At 43.2% G+C, this 15,671-nt stretch overlaps 1 protein-coding gene across 1 annotated transcript in view; it reads left to right on the forward strand.

Moving 5' to 3' along the window:
- The window catches only part of LOC135557152 (titin-like), a 95,902-nt gene that overhangs the window by 34,500 nt on the left and 45,731 nt on the right, over positions 1-15,671 (forward strand). Inside the window, exons 4-5 of the mRNA XM_064990362.1 lie at positions 1,633-1,787; positions 11,288-11,355. Coding sequence (XP_064846434.1) covers positions 1,633-1,787; positions 11,288-11,355 — 223 coding nt within the window. The remainder of the gene's footprint in view (positions 1-1,632; positions 1,788-11,287; positions 11,356-15,671) is intronic.

Here is a 15,671-nt window from a genome sequence, read left to right on the forward strand (position 1 = left end):
ATTGGTGCGTGTAAAAGATCTGCGGGCTGCCGGCTTGCTGCGGTCTGCGGGCCGGTTCTAATAATAAATCAAGATCATCCCAGGGGCCGTAAAAAACCTTCTCGCGGGCCGGATGTGGCCCGCGGGCCTTGACTCTGACATATGTGCTTTAGAGTGTTTTCTATTCAATAATAATTATTATATGCATATATTAGCAATTTTGGACAGATTTTTTTTCAGTTTACTATGGGCACGCAATTCATCCAAAGGGGGCAGTATTGTCCCGAGCCTTAACAGGTTTTAAGGCACATAGCCTTTGAGCTTCATGGTTTGTTTTTTGAAGTGTTATTTGTTTTGTTCGGCGTCATTTTGATTAATAAACAAAAATGTACACTCACAACGCTCACCTTGGTCCTCTCCTTTCAACAGCCGTTGCACAATCGAAAGAAATTACACCAATATCTCTCAATACTACGGTTCATTATACACTGATGATATCTTACTTTATTTAGACAATGGTTATTGGGATATAATCCATAGTGCGGTTTCAAAATGTTATATGGCAAAGTAAGTGAGCCTGGATAAATTAACTAACTTGGAAAGATGTAGGAGGACTTTCCATACCAAACTTTAAGTTGTATTTCCAAGTACTAGCATTTTGTTCCATCCTAAATTGGTTTAGACATGATTCTTCTGCTCCCTGGCTGAGTATATAGAGAAATATGGGGTCTCCTATTGCCCAGGAAGAGGTGATCTTCACTGATATATGCCTTAAACATGGTAAACTATTGCTTTGGTCCTATTATTGCTCACACAATTTCTATTTGGCGCAAAATTTGAAAAGCAATGTAACTGTGAATCAAAATGGCATGCCTATAGTCCAATATTTAACAATAACGCCTTGCGATCTGGAGGGTGAGGCATTATTGTTAAATATTGGAGTAGAGGCATGCCATTTTGCATCCCCACCAATGGTGCAAATGTGGAATCCGTTCCTTTGCCGATATCATGGACAGTAATGGTTTCAGAACATTCCACAATTTGAAAGACCATGCTAATCTTTTTTTTCTATATTTACAACTTAGGTCAGCGATGCTGGCCTATAGAGCCCCCTGGGAAACCCAACTACCGAACCATGGGATTTATAAATAAATTATCTGGGCTATCGAAAGGACTGATCTCTATAATATACAGTGCATTTGGAAAGTATTCAGACCCTTGACTTTTTCTACATTTTGGTACCTTACAGCCTTATTCTAAAATGAATTCAATAGTTTTTCTCCCTTATCAATCTACAGACAATACCACATAATGACAAGGCAAAAACAGGTTTTTCTTTTTTTTTTGCAAATGTATAAAAAACTGAAATGTCACAATTACATAAGTATTCAGACCATTTACTCAGTACTTTGTTGAAGTACCTTTGGCAGCAATTACAGCCTTGAGTCTGAATGATTGTGGACAACAGGAAAGGGGGCTGTAGTGGAGCAGGTTGAGAGCTTCAAGTTCCTTGGTGTCCACGTCACCAACAAACTAACATGGTCCAAGCACACCAAAACAGGACATGGTCCAAACACACTAAGAGTTGTGAAGAGGGCACGACAAAGCCTATTCCCCCTCAGGAGACTGAAAAGATTTGCCATTGGTTTTCAGATCCCCAAAAGTTTCTACAGCTGCACCATCGAGAGCATCCAGACTGGTTACATCACTGCCTGGCATGGCAACTGCTCGTCTGCCGACCGCAAGGCATTACAGAGGGTAGTGCATACGGCCCAGTACATCACTGGGGCCAAGCTTCCCGCCATCCAGTACCTTTATACCAGACGGTGTCAGAGGAAGGCCTTAAAAATTGTCAAAGACTTCAGCCACCCTAGTCATAGACTGCTCTCTCTGCTACCACACGGCAAGTGGTACCGGAGCTCCCAAGTATAGGTCCAAGAGGCGTCTAAACATGGTATAGGTCCAAGAGGCGTCCAATACCTTCCGACGCCGACAGAGATGGCCGCCTCGCTTCGTGTTACTAGGAAACTATGCAGTATTTTGTTTTAGTACGTGTTATTTCTTACATTGGTACCCCAGGTAATCTTAGGTTTCATTACATACAGTCGGGAGGAACTACTGAATATAAGAGCAACGTCAACTCCCTAGCATACTACTCGCCAATGTCCAGTCTCTTGACAACAAAGTTGATGAAATCCGAGCAAGGGGAGCATTCCAGAGAGACATCAGAGACTGTAACGTTCTTTGCTTCACGGAAACATGGCTCACTCGAGACACACTATCGGACTCTGTACAGCCAGCTGGTTTCTTCACGCATCGCGCCAACAGAAACAACCATCTTTCTGGTAAGAAGAGGGGCGGGGGGGGGTATGCCTTATGATTAACGAGACGTGGTGTGATCATAAAAACATACAGGAACTCAAGTCCTTCTGTTCACCTGACTTAGAATTCCTCACAATCAAATGTCGACCGCATTATCTACCAAGGGAATTCTCTTCGATTATAATCACAGCCGTATATATTCCCCCCAAGCAGACACATCATCGCCCTGAACGAACTTTATTTGACTCTATGCCAACTGGAAACCACATATCCTGAGGCTGCATTCATTGTAGCTGGGGATTTTAACAAGGCTAATCTGAAAACAAGACTCCCTAAATTGTATCAGCATATCGATTGCGCAACCAGGGCTGGTAAAACCCTGGATCATTGTTATTCTAACTTCCGCGACGCATATAATGCCCTCCCCCGCCCTCCTTTCGGAAAAACTGACCACGACTCCATTTTGTTGCTCCCAGCTTACAGACAGAAACTAAAACAAGAAGCTCCCGCGCTCAGGTCTGTTCAACACTGGTCCTACCAATCTGATTCCACGCTTCAAGACTGCTTCGATCACGTGGATTGGGATATGTTCCGCATTGCGTCCAACAACAACATTGACAAATACGCTGATTTGGTGAGCGAGTTCATTAGAAAGTGCATTGACGGCCTCCCGGGTGGCGCAGTGGTCAAGGGCACTGTACTGCAGCGCCAGCTGTGCCACCAGAGACTCTGGGTTCGCTCCCAGGCTCTGTTGTAACCGGCCGCGACCGGGAGGTCCGTGGGCGACACACAATTGGCCTGGCGTCGTCCGGGTTAGGTCAGGGGTTGGCCGGTAGAGATATCCTTGTCTCATCACGCACCAGCGACTCCTGTGGCGGGCCAGGCGCAGTGCGCGCTAACCAAGGTTGCCAGGTGCACAATGTTTCCTCCGACACATTGGTGCGGCTGGTTTCCGGGTTGGATACGCGCTGTGTTAAGAAGCAGTGCAGCTTGGTTGGGTTGTGTATCAGAGGACGCATGACTTTCAACCTTCGTCTCTCCCGAGCCTGTACGGGAGTTGTAGCGATGAGATGAGATAGTAGCTACTAACAATTGGATACCACAAAATTGGGGAGAAAAAGGGGTAAATTTCAACAAAAAGAAAAGAAAAAGAATGTGCATTGACGATGTCGTACCCATAGCAACGATTAAAACTTTCCCAAACCAGAAACCGTGGATTGGTGGCAGCATTCGCGTGAAACTGAAAGCGCAAACCACTGCTTTTATCCAGGGCAGGGTGACCGGAAACATAACCGAATACAAACAGTGTAGCTATTCTCTCCGCAAGGCAATCAAACAAGCTAATCGTCAGTATAGAGACAAAGTAGAGTCGCAATTAAACGGCTCAGTGTGGAGAACAAGTATTTGATACACTGCCGATTTTGCAGGTTTTCCTACTTACAAAGCATGTAGAGGTCTGTCATTTTTATCAAAGGTACACTTCAACTGTGAGAAACGGAATCTAAAACAAAAATCCAGAAAATCACATTGGTATGATTTTTAAGTAATTAATTAGCATTTTATTGCATAGGTATTGTATCACTCACTTCCGTCATCATGAAGTGCTTTGAGAAACTAGTCAAGGACCATATCACCTCCACCCTACCTGACACCCTAGACCCACTCCAATTTGCTTACCGCCCAAATAGGTCCACAGACGACGCAATCGCAACCACATTGTACACTCCCCTAACCAACCTGGACAAGAGGAATACCTATGTGAGAATGCTGTTCATCGACTACAGCTCAGCATTTAACAACATAGTACCCTCCAAACTCGTCATCTAGCTCGAGACCTTGGGTCTCGACCCCGCCCTGTGCAACTGGGTACTGGACTTCCTGACGGGCCGCCCCCAGGTGGTGAGGGTAGGTAACAACATCTCCACCCCGCTGATCCTCAACACTGGGGCCCCACAGGGGTGCGTTCTGAGCCCTCTCCTGTACTCCCTGTTCACCCACGACTGCGTGCCATGCACGCCTCCAACTCAATCATAAAGTTTGCGGACGACACTACAGTGGTAGGCTTGATTACCAACAACGATGAGGGCCCTCGGAGTGTGGTGTCAGGAAAATAACCTCACACTCAACAAAACAAAGGAGATGATTGTGGAGGGAGCACCCCCCTATCCACATCAACGGAACAGTAGTGGAGAGGGTAGTAAATTTTAAGTTCCTCGGGGTACACATCACGGACAAACTGAATTGGTCCACTCACACAGACAGCGTTGTGAAGAAGCGCAGCTGCGCCTCTTCAACCTCAGGAGGCTTGTCACGAACTTCAAGGAAATTTGGCTTGTCAGGAAAAGCACTCACAAACTTCTACAGATGCACAATCGAGAGCATCTTGTCGGGCTGTATCACCACCTGGTACGGCAACTGCTCCGCCCACAACCGTAAGGCTCTCCAGATGGTCGTGAGGTCGGCACAACGCATCACCGGGGGCAAACTACCTGCCCTTCAGAACACCTACACCACACGATGTCACAGGAAGGCCATAAAGATCATCAAGGACAACAACCACCCGAGCCACTGCCTGTTCACCCTGCTGTCAACCAGAATGCGAGGTCAGTACAGTAATACATGTAATACATGTATCACTAGCCACTTTAAACTATGCCACTTTGTTTACATACCCTACATTACTCATCTCATAGGTATATACTGTACTCTATACAATCTACTGCATCTTGCCTATGCCGTTCTGTACCATCACTCATTCATATATCTTTATGTTCATATTCTTTATCCCTTTACACTTGTGTCTATAAGGTAGTAGTTTTGGAAATTTAAGGTTAGATTACTCGTTGGTTATTACTGCATTGTCGGAACTAGAAGCACAAGCATTTCACTCCACTCACATTAACATCTGCTAACCATGTGTATGTGACAAATACATTTGATTTGATTTGATTAAACAGCTTCTAACCCCAAGCCATAAGACTCCTGGACATCTAATGAAATGGCTATGCAGACTATTTGCATTGCCCCCCTTTTACGCTGCTGCTACTATCTGTTTATTATCTATGCATAGTCACTTTAGTAACTCTACCTACATCTACACATTGCCTCAATTACCTCGACTAACCGGTACCCCCGCACATTGACTCTAACGGTATCCCCTGTATATCGCCTCGATAGTTATTTTACTGCTGCTTTTTAATTTTTTGTTACTTTTATTTATTATTTACTCTTTTTGTTGCATTGGTATTGTACATTTATTTATTTTTGTTATTCTATTTACTATTTATTTTGAGATTATTCTTGTATATTGAAAAGCACTTTATAAATGTAATAGATTAGCAGTATAATTAAGATACTTAAAAAGAGGTAGGTTTTTGGGAAAGATGGTCAGGAACTCCTCACGTCAGGGGGAAGCTCGTTCCACCATTGGGTTGCCAGGACAGAGAAGAGCTTGGACTGGGATGAGAGGGGAACCCCCGTATAGGGCCATAGCTACATATGTCAGGGGGAAGCTCGTTCCACCATTGGGGTGCTAGGACAGAGAAGAGCTTGGACTGGGATGAGAGGGGAAGAGCTTGGACTGGATGATAGCTAGTCAGGGGGATGCTCGCTCCACAGGACAGAGAAGAGCCCCGTAGCTGACCCCGTTCCACCATTGGGGTGCCGTAGCTACATATGTCAGGGGGAAGCTCGTTCCACCATTGGGGTGCTAGGACAGAGAAGAGCTTGGACTGGGATGAGAGGGGGAGCTGACCCCCGTACAGGGCCGTAGCTACATATGTCAGGGGGAAGCTCGTTCCACCATTGGGGTGCTAGGACAGAGAAGAGCTTGGACTGGGATGAGAGGGGGACCCCCGTACAGGGCCATAGCTACATATGTCAGGGGGAAGCTCGTTCCACCATTGGGGTGCCAGGACAGAGAAGAGCTTGGACTGGGATGAGAGGGGGACCCCCCTACAGGGCCAGAGCTACTATGTCAGGGGGATGCTCGTTCCACCATTGGGGTGCCAGGACAGAGAAGAGCTTGGACTGGGATGAGAGGGGGACCCCCGTACAGGGCCGTAGCTACATATGTCAGGGGGAAGCTCGTTCCACCATTGGGGTGCCAGGACAGAGAAGAGCTTGGACTGGGATGAGAGGGGGACCCCCGTACAGGGCCGTAGCTACATATGTCAGGGGGAAGCTCGTTCCACCATTGGGGTGCCAGGACAGAGAAGAGCTTGGATTGGGATGAGAGGGGGAGCTGACCCCTGTACAGGGCCGTAGCTACATATGAGGACATCATTATTTTATTTGGAGTCTCAACTTACTGTTAAGAGTTAAGATAGTATAATACACAAGGTGCAATTTAGGTTTTCTTTCAGATTGGTAAATTAGTTTAGTTAGCCAGCTATCTAAACTTGTAGTAATCATTTCCGAATTACCGACCGCGCACGCAGGGCTCATACCCCAGGGGGCCCTCATTGATTTTGTTAGTCACTCTCACTCAGATATCATAATAACATGGCATAAGTCATGTTAAAATGTGTTGAATTGCAGGTAATTAGCTTTAACGCTGGAAAATGTTCTCCCCATGCAAAAATGTGTAGAATTGCAGGAAATTGGCTGTAAAACTGCTAAGAAAATTGTCCTGTAAAGCAACATTTGTTTACATTTTGTTCATAAAACATTTTTCTGCTAACAGATCCCTCTGTACCTATTCAATTATATTTTTTTAATCCCGGTGCTGACTTAATGTATGTTAATGTGTAGCAGCTAAATGTATAGATAATAGGCTATATGTTTGTAGATCGACTGAGGTAAATGAATCTACAGCAACCAATGTGATAACGGCTGGGGTCATTTTTGCTCGTTTTTGTTCTCCAAATAGCATTTTAGAGTTTTTAAACTGTATAGAATTGCAGTGAATGAGTTTTAACTTTCTTTACATTTCTTGGAATAAATCTATGAGTATAAGAACAAAGGAGAGAGTTCACTTTGGTAGACTGGAGAGCCTCTGTGTGACAGAGGAAAGCGGTCCCAGTTGAGTGAGCCGCCTTGAAGTCAGTTGGTTAGTGTCAAGGAGATTGCTCTGAGAGATATAACAAAAGAGTTGGTGATAGACAGCACTCTCAAGTGTATTGGCAAGAAACAGAAGAAGAAATACCGGCGTACTGAGCATGCTTTTTAGACCAGGACTTGGCTTAATCTGTGTCCAGGAAACCGCCCTTGAGAATTATGAATGTATTTTTTTCAATCCGGAACCTATGGATCAACTGGGATCTATTATGCTTTTCATTCCAATCAAGATACATCCCAAACCAGTGACATGGCAAACTCATTTTAAAGTTTAGCAGTGGGTCTGTCTCCAGTACTTGGTCAGTAATGACAGTCTAACTTAGCTTCTTAGTTCAAAAGTCTTTGTCTCAAGGGCTGTTAGCTCTATTGACATTCATAAATTGAGAATGGCACCAAGTGTTTTTCAGAAGTGGGGGGTGTTGGCCTATAAATGAGGAACATATCAAAATAATTGCAATCTTTGATTTTGGGGTTTTGAATATGTAAATACTATTATGTTTTACTTGAATAGAAATTACCCTATTAAATAGTCATGTTTACTGGAACTATTTAATTGACTTCTGAGATTGTTGGGGCAAAAGTGGTTTATTAGTATTTCAGACATAGCCGGCAGTATCAAGTCACATTTGAGCTTTTATAACCTGACTTTAAATTATGCAGCACTGTTCTTTTGCAAGTTTAAATAGCTGCTATGGCAAAATGATATTCTGATGAATCCAATAGTGAAACTGCTGCGAAAGCAAATAGAGTTCACAGACGATGGGCATTCTGGAATAGGATCGACAGTATCTGTCCATTGAACACTTATTCAATGGGTTTAACGCAGACATTTTCTCTCAAATTCTCTGAGTAAATGTGTTATCATGCATATTCCCATATCACCCCACCTTTCCCCATCAGTCTATAATGAAACTGACGGAGGTCAATTTTATATTTGACTCATCCCATTCAGTTCCTTCCCAGAAATGAGGCACCAACGCTTCTCATCTCTTGACAACAGCGCTGATCTTTTGATGATTCTCTATATTGAAGATCAGTCTCACATTTTACCTGCATTTGAAATGTTTTTTTTGTCGCTTCTGTTCAGAGAAATAAAACTTGTTAAAAATAGACGGTTATTATTCTCAACTGAGCTATGTTTGGCCTTGCTAATGGAGAACTGAAGTGGGGTGAGATTAGACACACTGTTTTGATTTTTCCTTCATTCTCACTTTTTCTACTTGAAAGTCTATCTCCCCATGTCATTACCAATATTTTTATGGCTCAACTAGCTCTTTAAAATATAATTGTGCCAATGCGTCTATCAGTCAAATCACCCAATTATAATATCCCATTGGCACACTTCCATTATAGCATATTCCTCTAATAGCTGCTATGATAACTGTGGCTCATTCACTCACTTCACATATTGTAGCAGTGTAATCAGTATGAGGACCAAACAACTCCCAGTGTATGTTATCAGGTTGTGTCACGCCCTGACCGTAGATTGCTTTGTATGTTTCTATTTTTCGTTTGGTCAGGGTGTGATGAAGGTGGGTATTCTATGTTGTATGTCTAGGTGTTGTGTTTCTATGTTTAGGCCTGGAATGGTTCCCAATCAGAGGCAGCTGGTTATCGTTGTCTCTGATTGATAACCATACTTAGGAAGCCTGTTTTCCCACTATGGGTGTGGGTATTTGTTTTCTGTCTCTTTACCAGACAGAACTGTTTCGTGTTGGTCTATTTTTGGTATTTTGATCGTAGTGTTCTGAGTTAAAATAAATATAAATCATCAACACGTACCACGCTGCACTTTGGTCCTCTTCACCTTCTTCAACCCACGACAGCCATTACAGGTTGGCCTGTGTGTGTTTCTGAGTAGTAATATTGTTAGAACCACAATTCAATAATGATGAGACGGGAGACAGGAATCAGTTCAACCATTTATCTACAATCAATCAATCAAATGTATTTATAAAGCCCTTTTTACATCAGCCGGTGTCACATAGTTCTATACAAAAACCCAGCCTAAAGCCCAAACAGCAAGCAATGCAGAAGCACGGTGGCTAGGAAAAACTCCCTAGAAAGGCAGGAACCTAGGAAGAAACCTAGAGAGGAACCATGCTCTGAGGGGTGGCCAGTCCTCATCTGGCTGTGCTAGATGGAGATTAAAGCAGTACATGGCCAGATGTTCAAATGTTCATAGATGACCAGCAGGGTCAAATAATAATAATCACAGTGGTTGTTGAGGGTGCAACAGGTCAGCACCTCAGGAGTAAATGTCAGTTGGCTTTTCATAGCCGGCATTCAGAGTTAGAGACAGCAGGTGCGGCAGAGTGAGAGAGAGTCGAAAACAGCAGGTCTGGGACAAGGTGGCACGTCCGGTGAACTTGCCAGGGTTCCAGGGAACAGTTGAAACTGGAGCAGCAGCACAACCAGGTGGACTGGGAACAACAAGGAGTCATCAGGCCAGGAAGTCCTGAGGCATGGTCCCAGGGCTCAGGTTCCCCCGGGAGGGCAGGGAGAGAGAGAGAATTCAAGGGAGCATACTTAAAATTCACACAGGACGCCGTATAAGACAAGAAAAATACTCCAGATATAACACGAACCCTAGCCCCCGACACAGAAACTATTGCAGCATAAATACTTGAGGCTGAGACAGGAGGGGTTGGGAGACACTGTGGCCCCATCCGACGACACCCCCGGACAGGGCATAACCCTGTCCGGGTTATAACCCCACCCACTTTGCCAAAGCACAGCCCCCACACCACTAGAGGGATATCTTCAAACCACTAACTTACTACCCTGAGACAAGGCTGAGTATAGCCCACGAAGATCTCCCCCACGGCACGAGGGGGGCACCAACTCGGAAAGGAAGATCACGTCAGTGACTCAACCCACTCAAGTGACGCACCCCTCCTAGGGACATTATGGAAGAGCCCTAGTAAGCCAGTGACTCAGCCCCCGTAATAGGGTCAGAGGCAGATAATCCCAGTAGAGAGAGGGGAACCACACCCCTGGGCCAGACTACACTCAATCATAGGACCTACTGAAGAGACGAGTCTTCAGTAAAGACTTATAGGTTGAGACCGAGTCTGTGTCTCTCACATGGATAGGCAGACCTTTCCATAAAAATTGAGCTCTATAGGAGAAAGCCCTGCCTCCAGCTATTTACTTGTAAATTCTAGGGACAATAAGGAGGCCTGTGTCTTGTGACCGTAGCATACTTGTAGGTATGTACGGCAGGACCAAATCGGATAGATATAGTGGGGCAAAAAAGTATTTAGTCAGCCACCAATTGTGCAAGTTCTCCCACTTAAAAAGAAGAGAGAGGCCTCATACGTACTCTTCAACTATGACACTTCAACTATGACAGACAAAATGAGAAAACAAATCCAGAAAATCACATTGTAGGATTTTTAATGAATTTATTTGCAAATTATGGTGGAAAATAAGTATTTGGTCACCTACAAACAAGCAAGATTTCTGGATAAGAGCGTCTGCTAAATGACTTAAATGTAAATGTAAATTTCTGGCTCTCACAGACCTGTAAGACCTTCTTTAAGAGGCTCCTCTGTCCTCCACTTGTTACCTGTATTAATGGCACCTGTTTGAACTTGTTATCAGTATAAAAGTGTTTCCTCCGACACATTGGTACTGGCTGGCTGGCTTCCGGGTTGGATGGGCATTATGTCAAGAAGCAGTGCGGCTTGGTTGGGTTGTGTGTTTCAGAGGACGCATTGCTCTCGATCTTCGCGTCTCTAGTCCGTACGGGAGTTGCAGCGATGAGACAAGACTGTAACTACTACCATTTGGATACCACGAAATTGGGGAGAAAAAACTTTTACGTGTTTTACAACGTGCTCATCTCAACACATGCCACTCCCACGATGCTTTGCGGCACAACCCCAATACACAACTCCTCCTCCCCTCTTACATGAACTGTCAGGAGAGTGTTCTACAAGTCCATCTCCCGTAGGGTAATGGCGGTCAACCTGACTCTCAACGTCTACACAGGTGAGTCTTGTCAGTTCAACCATTTACCTAGAAATCCCCCCCCCCCAAGGTCAGCTGTACAAAGGAACAGGATCATTGACATTAATGAGAGATAATCTCAGGCTAGACACTAATTAAATGTATTACAAGTCTGTCCATTCATTCAGACATTCTTCATTAGGGTTTGACAGTGATGGACTGGTGTGTACTTGGTAAATTACGATTAAGTTAATTAGCCAGGACTGTGCCTATTACACAACGATTTAGACCCACAGGCAATACTGCACATGGATGGACACATCCATCCCTGCTGTGTCATTGAGGATGACACAGTATGCTCAATTCAATTTGTCTATTTGGCATGTCATATTTGCTATTGGTGTAATTTGAAAATACATATTCATTTTTATCAATTGACCTGTAAATGTAGAGATGCTTTTTTGCATTTAAGCCATTGATAAACACAGACTACTATGCGTATGAAATGTCAGATGACTTGAATTGGGCTTGTTGATGAAAGAAGGCTTGGTGAAATGTGTTTCTCCTTATTCACCCCCTATTGAATACAGTCCTTATTCACCCCCTATTGAATACAGTCCTTATTCACCCCCCTATTGAATACAGTCCTTATTCACCCCCCTATTGAATACAGTCCTTATTCACCCCCTATTGAATACAGTCCTTATTCACCCCCTATTGAATACAGTCCTTATTCACCCCCTATTGAATACAGTCCTTATTCACCCCCTATTGAATACAGTCCTTATTCACCCCCTATTGAATACAGTCCTTATTCACCCCCTATTGAATACAGTCCTTATTCACCCCCTATTGAATACAGTCCTTATTCACCCCCTATTGAATACAGTCCTTATTCACCCCCTATTGAATACAGTCCTTATTCACCCCCTATTGAATACAGTCCTTATTCACCCCCTATTGAATACAGTCCTTATTCACCCCCTATTGAATACAGTCCTTATTCACCCCCTATTGAATACAGTCCTTATTCACCCCCTATTGAATACAGTCCTTATTCACCCCCTATTGAATACAGTCCTTATTCACCCCCTATTGAATACAGTCCTTATTCACCCCCTATTGAATACAGTCCTTATTCACCCCCTATTGAATACAGTCCTTATTCACCCCCTATTGAATACAGTCCTTATTCACCCCCTATTGAATACAGTCCTTATTCACCCCCTATTGAATACAGTCCTTATTCACCCCCTATTGAATACAGTCCTTATTCACCCCCTATTGAATACAGTCCTTATTCACCCCCTATTGAATACAGTCCTTATTCACCCCCTATTGAATACAGTCCTTATTCACCCCCTATTGAATACAGTCCTTATTCACCCCCTATTGAATACAGTCCTTATTCACCCCCTATTGAATACAGTCCTTATTCACCCCCTATTGAATACAGTCCTTATTCACCCCCTATTGAATACAGTCCTTATTCACCCCCTATTGAATACAGTCCTTATTCACCCCCTATTGAATACAGTCCTTATTCACCCCCCTATTGAATACAGTCCTTATTCACCCCCTATTGAATACAGTCCTTATTCACCCCCTATTGAATACAGTCCTTATTCACCCCCTATTGAATACAGTCCTTATTCACCCCCTATTGAATACAGTCCTTATTCACCCCCTATTGAATACAGTCCTTATTCACCCCCTATTGAATACAGTCCTTATTCACCCCCTATTGAATACAGTCCTTATTCACCCCTATTGAATACAGTCCTTATTCACCCCCTATTGAATACAGTCCTTATTCACCCCCTATTGAATACAGTCCTTATTCACCCCCTATTGAATACAGTCCTTATTCACCCCCTATTGAATACAGTCCTTATTCACCCCCTATTGAATACAGTCCTTATTCACCCCCTATTGAATACAGTCCTTATTCACCCCCTATTGAATACAGTCCTTATTCACCCCCTAATGAATACAGTCCTTATTCACCCCCCTATTGAATACAGTCCTTATTCACCCCCTATTGAATACAGTCCTTATTCACCCCCTATTGAATACAGTCCTTATTCACCCCCCTATTGAATACAGTCCTTATTCACCCCCTATTGAATACAGTCCTTATTCACCCCCCTATTGAATACAGTCCTTATTCACCCCCCTATTGAATACAGTCCTTATTCACCCCCCTATTGAATACAGTCCTTATTCACCCCCCTATTGAATACAGTCCTTATTCACCCCCCTATTGAATACAGTCCTCCTTTGGCCCAGTACTCTGTATTCAGGTACAGTACAGTGAAGTCTGGAAACTCTTTAGGCAGAATGGGAAACAGTATAGGCATTTCTCATTCTAAACTAGCAGTACTAGCTACTGAAACTACAGATGGGGATTACAAATACTGTTGTGTGCAGAATATTGTGTGAATACTACTACACATTTCTCAGCAACAAATGTAGACAGAATTTTGACTCACAGGTGGTTCGCCTAAATGTTTCTGGATTAAGATGATAATACCTGAGTCCTCAAAATGAGGTGCTCATGATTGTGTTGAAGAATTTCAAAGGGAAAGAAATGAGTGATGGGAATGTCAATACGCCAGCATATTGTTTTCTGCAGGTTTCCTCGTGGTTCTATTTAAAGTAATGTTCTCAGAACGTTCAGAGGACATTAAGAAACAATGTTCTTCTGTGGGAATTTCAGCATCATGTTTTCTGCAGGTTCCCTCATGGTTCTATTTAAAGTCGTGTTCTCTGAACATTAAGAAAACCTTCCATACAAAAACATTAGTAACGTTCAAACAATGTTCTAAGAATGTTAATTAAAAACATGTACATTCCATTTTCAGCGTCAACAAAATTCTCTCTACCCTCTATCTTGTTGAGTGCATGTTTCCCGGTAGCGGTGCATGGGTTAAAAAAAGGGGAAGCTAAGCCAAGAAAAAAAATGCCATATTACAACCTGTGCGCTGTGATAATTGCGTTGTTTGCTCTATAACCTGCTAGTTCACATGCCTTGACAATGTGATATATAGGCCTAAACCGAGACAATAAGACAGTGGGCAGAATAAATTCAACCACACCTTTGTTTCATCACAAAACCAGAGAGCAACATCTGTCCGGTGAAGTCCACAAAACATATTGCACGTAACAAACAGTCTCACGATCTACAGCAATGTCAACCAAATTAATGTTTCCGACATTTTCAGACCACTAAACAACCACGGAAAGTTACTGCAAGTCACTGCCTCAACTATCCCAGCACCATTTCAACTTCAACATTTCAGCATCACCTATGCTTATTCTAAAACGGTGACTTAAAGATATCAAAAAAGATTTAGTCCAAACAATATAAGCAAAATATGATATGGCTTTCCATATTACTGATTCCTGTTTGTGTGTGTGCGTGCAAGTAGAAAAAAAAGCAGACTCATCCTACTTATAGAGAAACTCCAATGCATCCCACTCTTTGTTGCCTGAACGGTCTATGACTCTGTCACACAGTACACCCCTTTGATTTTGTTGTACTAGGCCACCTGGCTAAAATGCTTGCTTGCTAGCCTAACTTCCTTTCAGGGGAAACGATGCGCCAGGCCAGCTAATTAACATTAGCCTAGTACATCTAGCTACATTTTGAACCTCCATCCTCTCAGACCAGGGGCACAATGTATGAATTTATGAATCTCCTTTATAATCATTGGCCAGTACGGAGAATTAAGTAAAACCACAAGTCCAAATCTCTATTTCCGTCCATGGCTAAGCAGATAGAATACAGTATACAGCATTTGTCCGAAAGTGATTGATGATCTATTTTATGTGTCACATGTTTATGCCCATTTATGGACATCCTGTCCTGATGTTCTCACGCTATGGCCGCCCTGTCCGGATGTTCTCACGCTATCGAGTTAGTGCTTTTGTAACATGATAGTACAGCTGTTTTGGGTAAAGCATATGTTTGCAATAAAACTGTCCTGGTGACTGATGTGTTGTGACCTTGTTGAACTGAAATAAAATGTGAAACAGTGTTGAGGCAGCTGTTTGTGAAAATCTTCACCGTTGAATCGTCCGGTTGGGAAATGTAACCCATATGTCCTTCACTCATATCCATCACACCATTAAAACAATCAGGGGCATCACAAAGAATTGCATCGATGGATTTGTCATTGTGTTCATGACATGAAATCAAATCAAATCAAATTTTATTTGTCACATACACATGGTTAGCAGATGTTAATGCGAGTGTAGCGAAATGCTTGTGCTTCTAGTTCCGACAATGCAGTAATAACCAACAAGTAATCTAACTAACAATTCCTAATCTACTGTCTTATACACAGTGTAAGGGG

The sequence above is a fragment of the Oncorhynchus masou genome, chromosome 16, assembly GCF_036934945.1.
Source record: "Oncorhynchus masou masou isolate Uvic2021 chromosome 16, UVic_Omas_1.1, whole genome shotgun sequence".
NCBI lineage: Eukaryota > Metazoa > Chordata > Actinopteri > Salmoniformes > Salmonidae > Oncorhynchus > Oncorhynchus masou.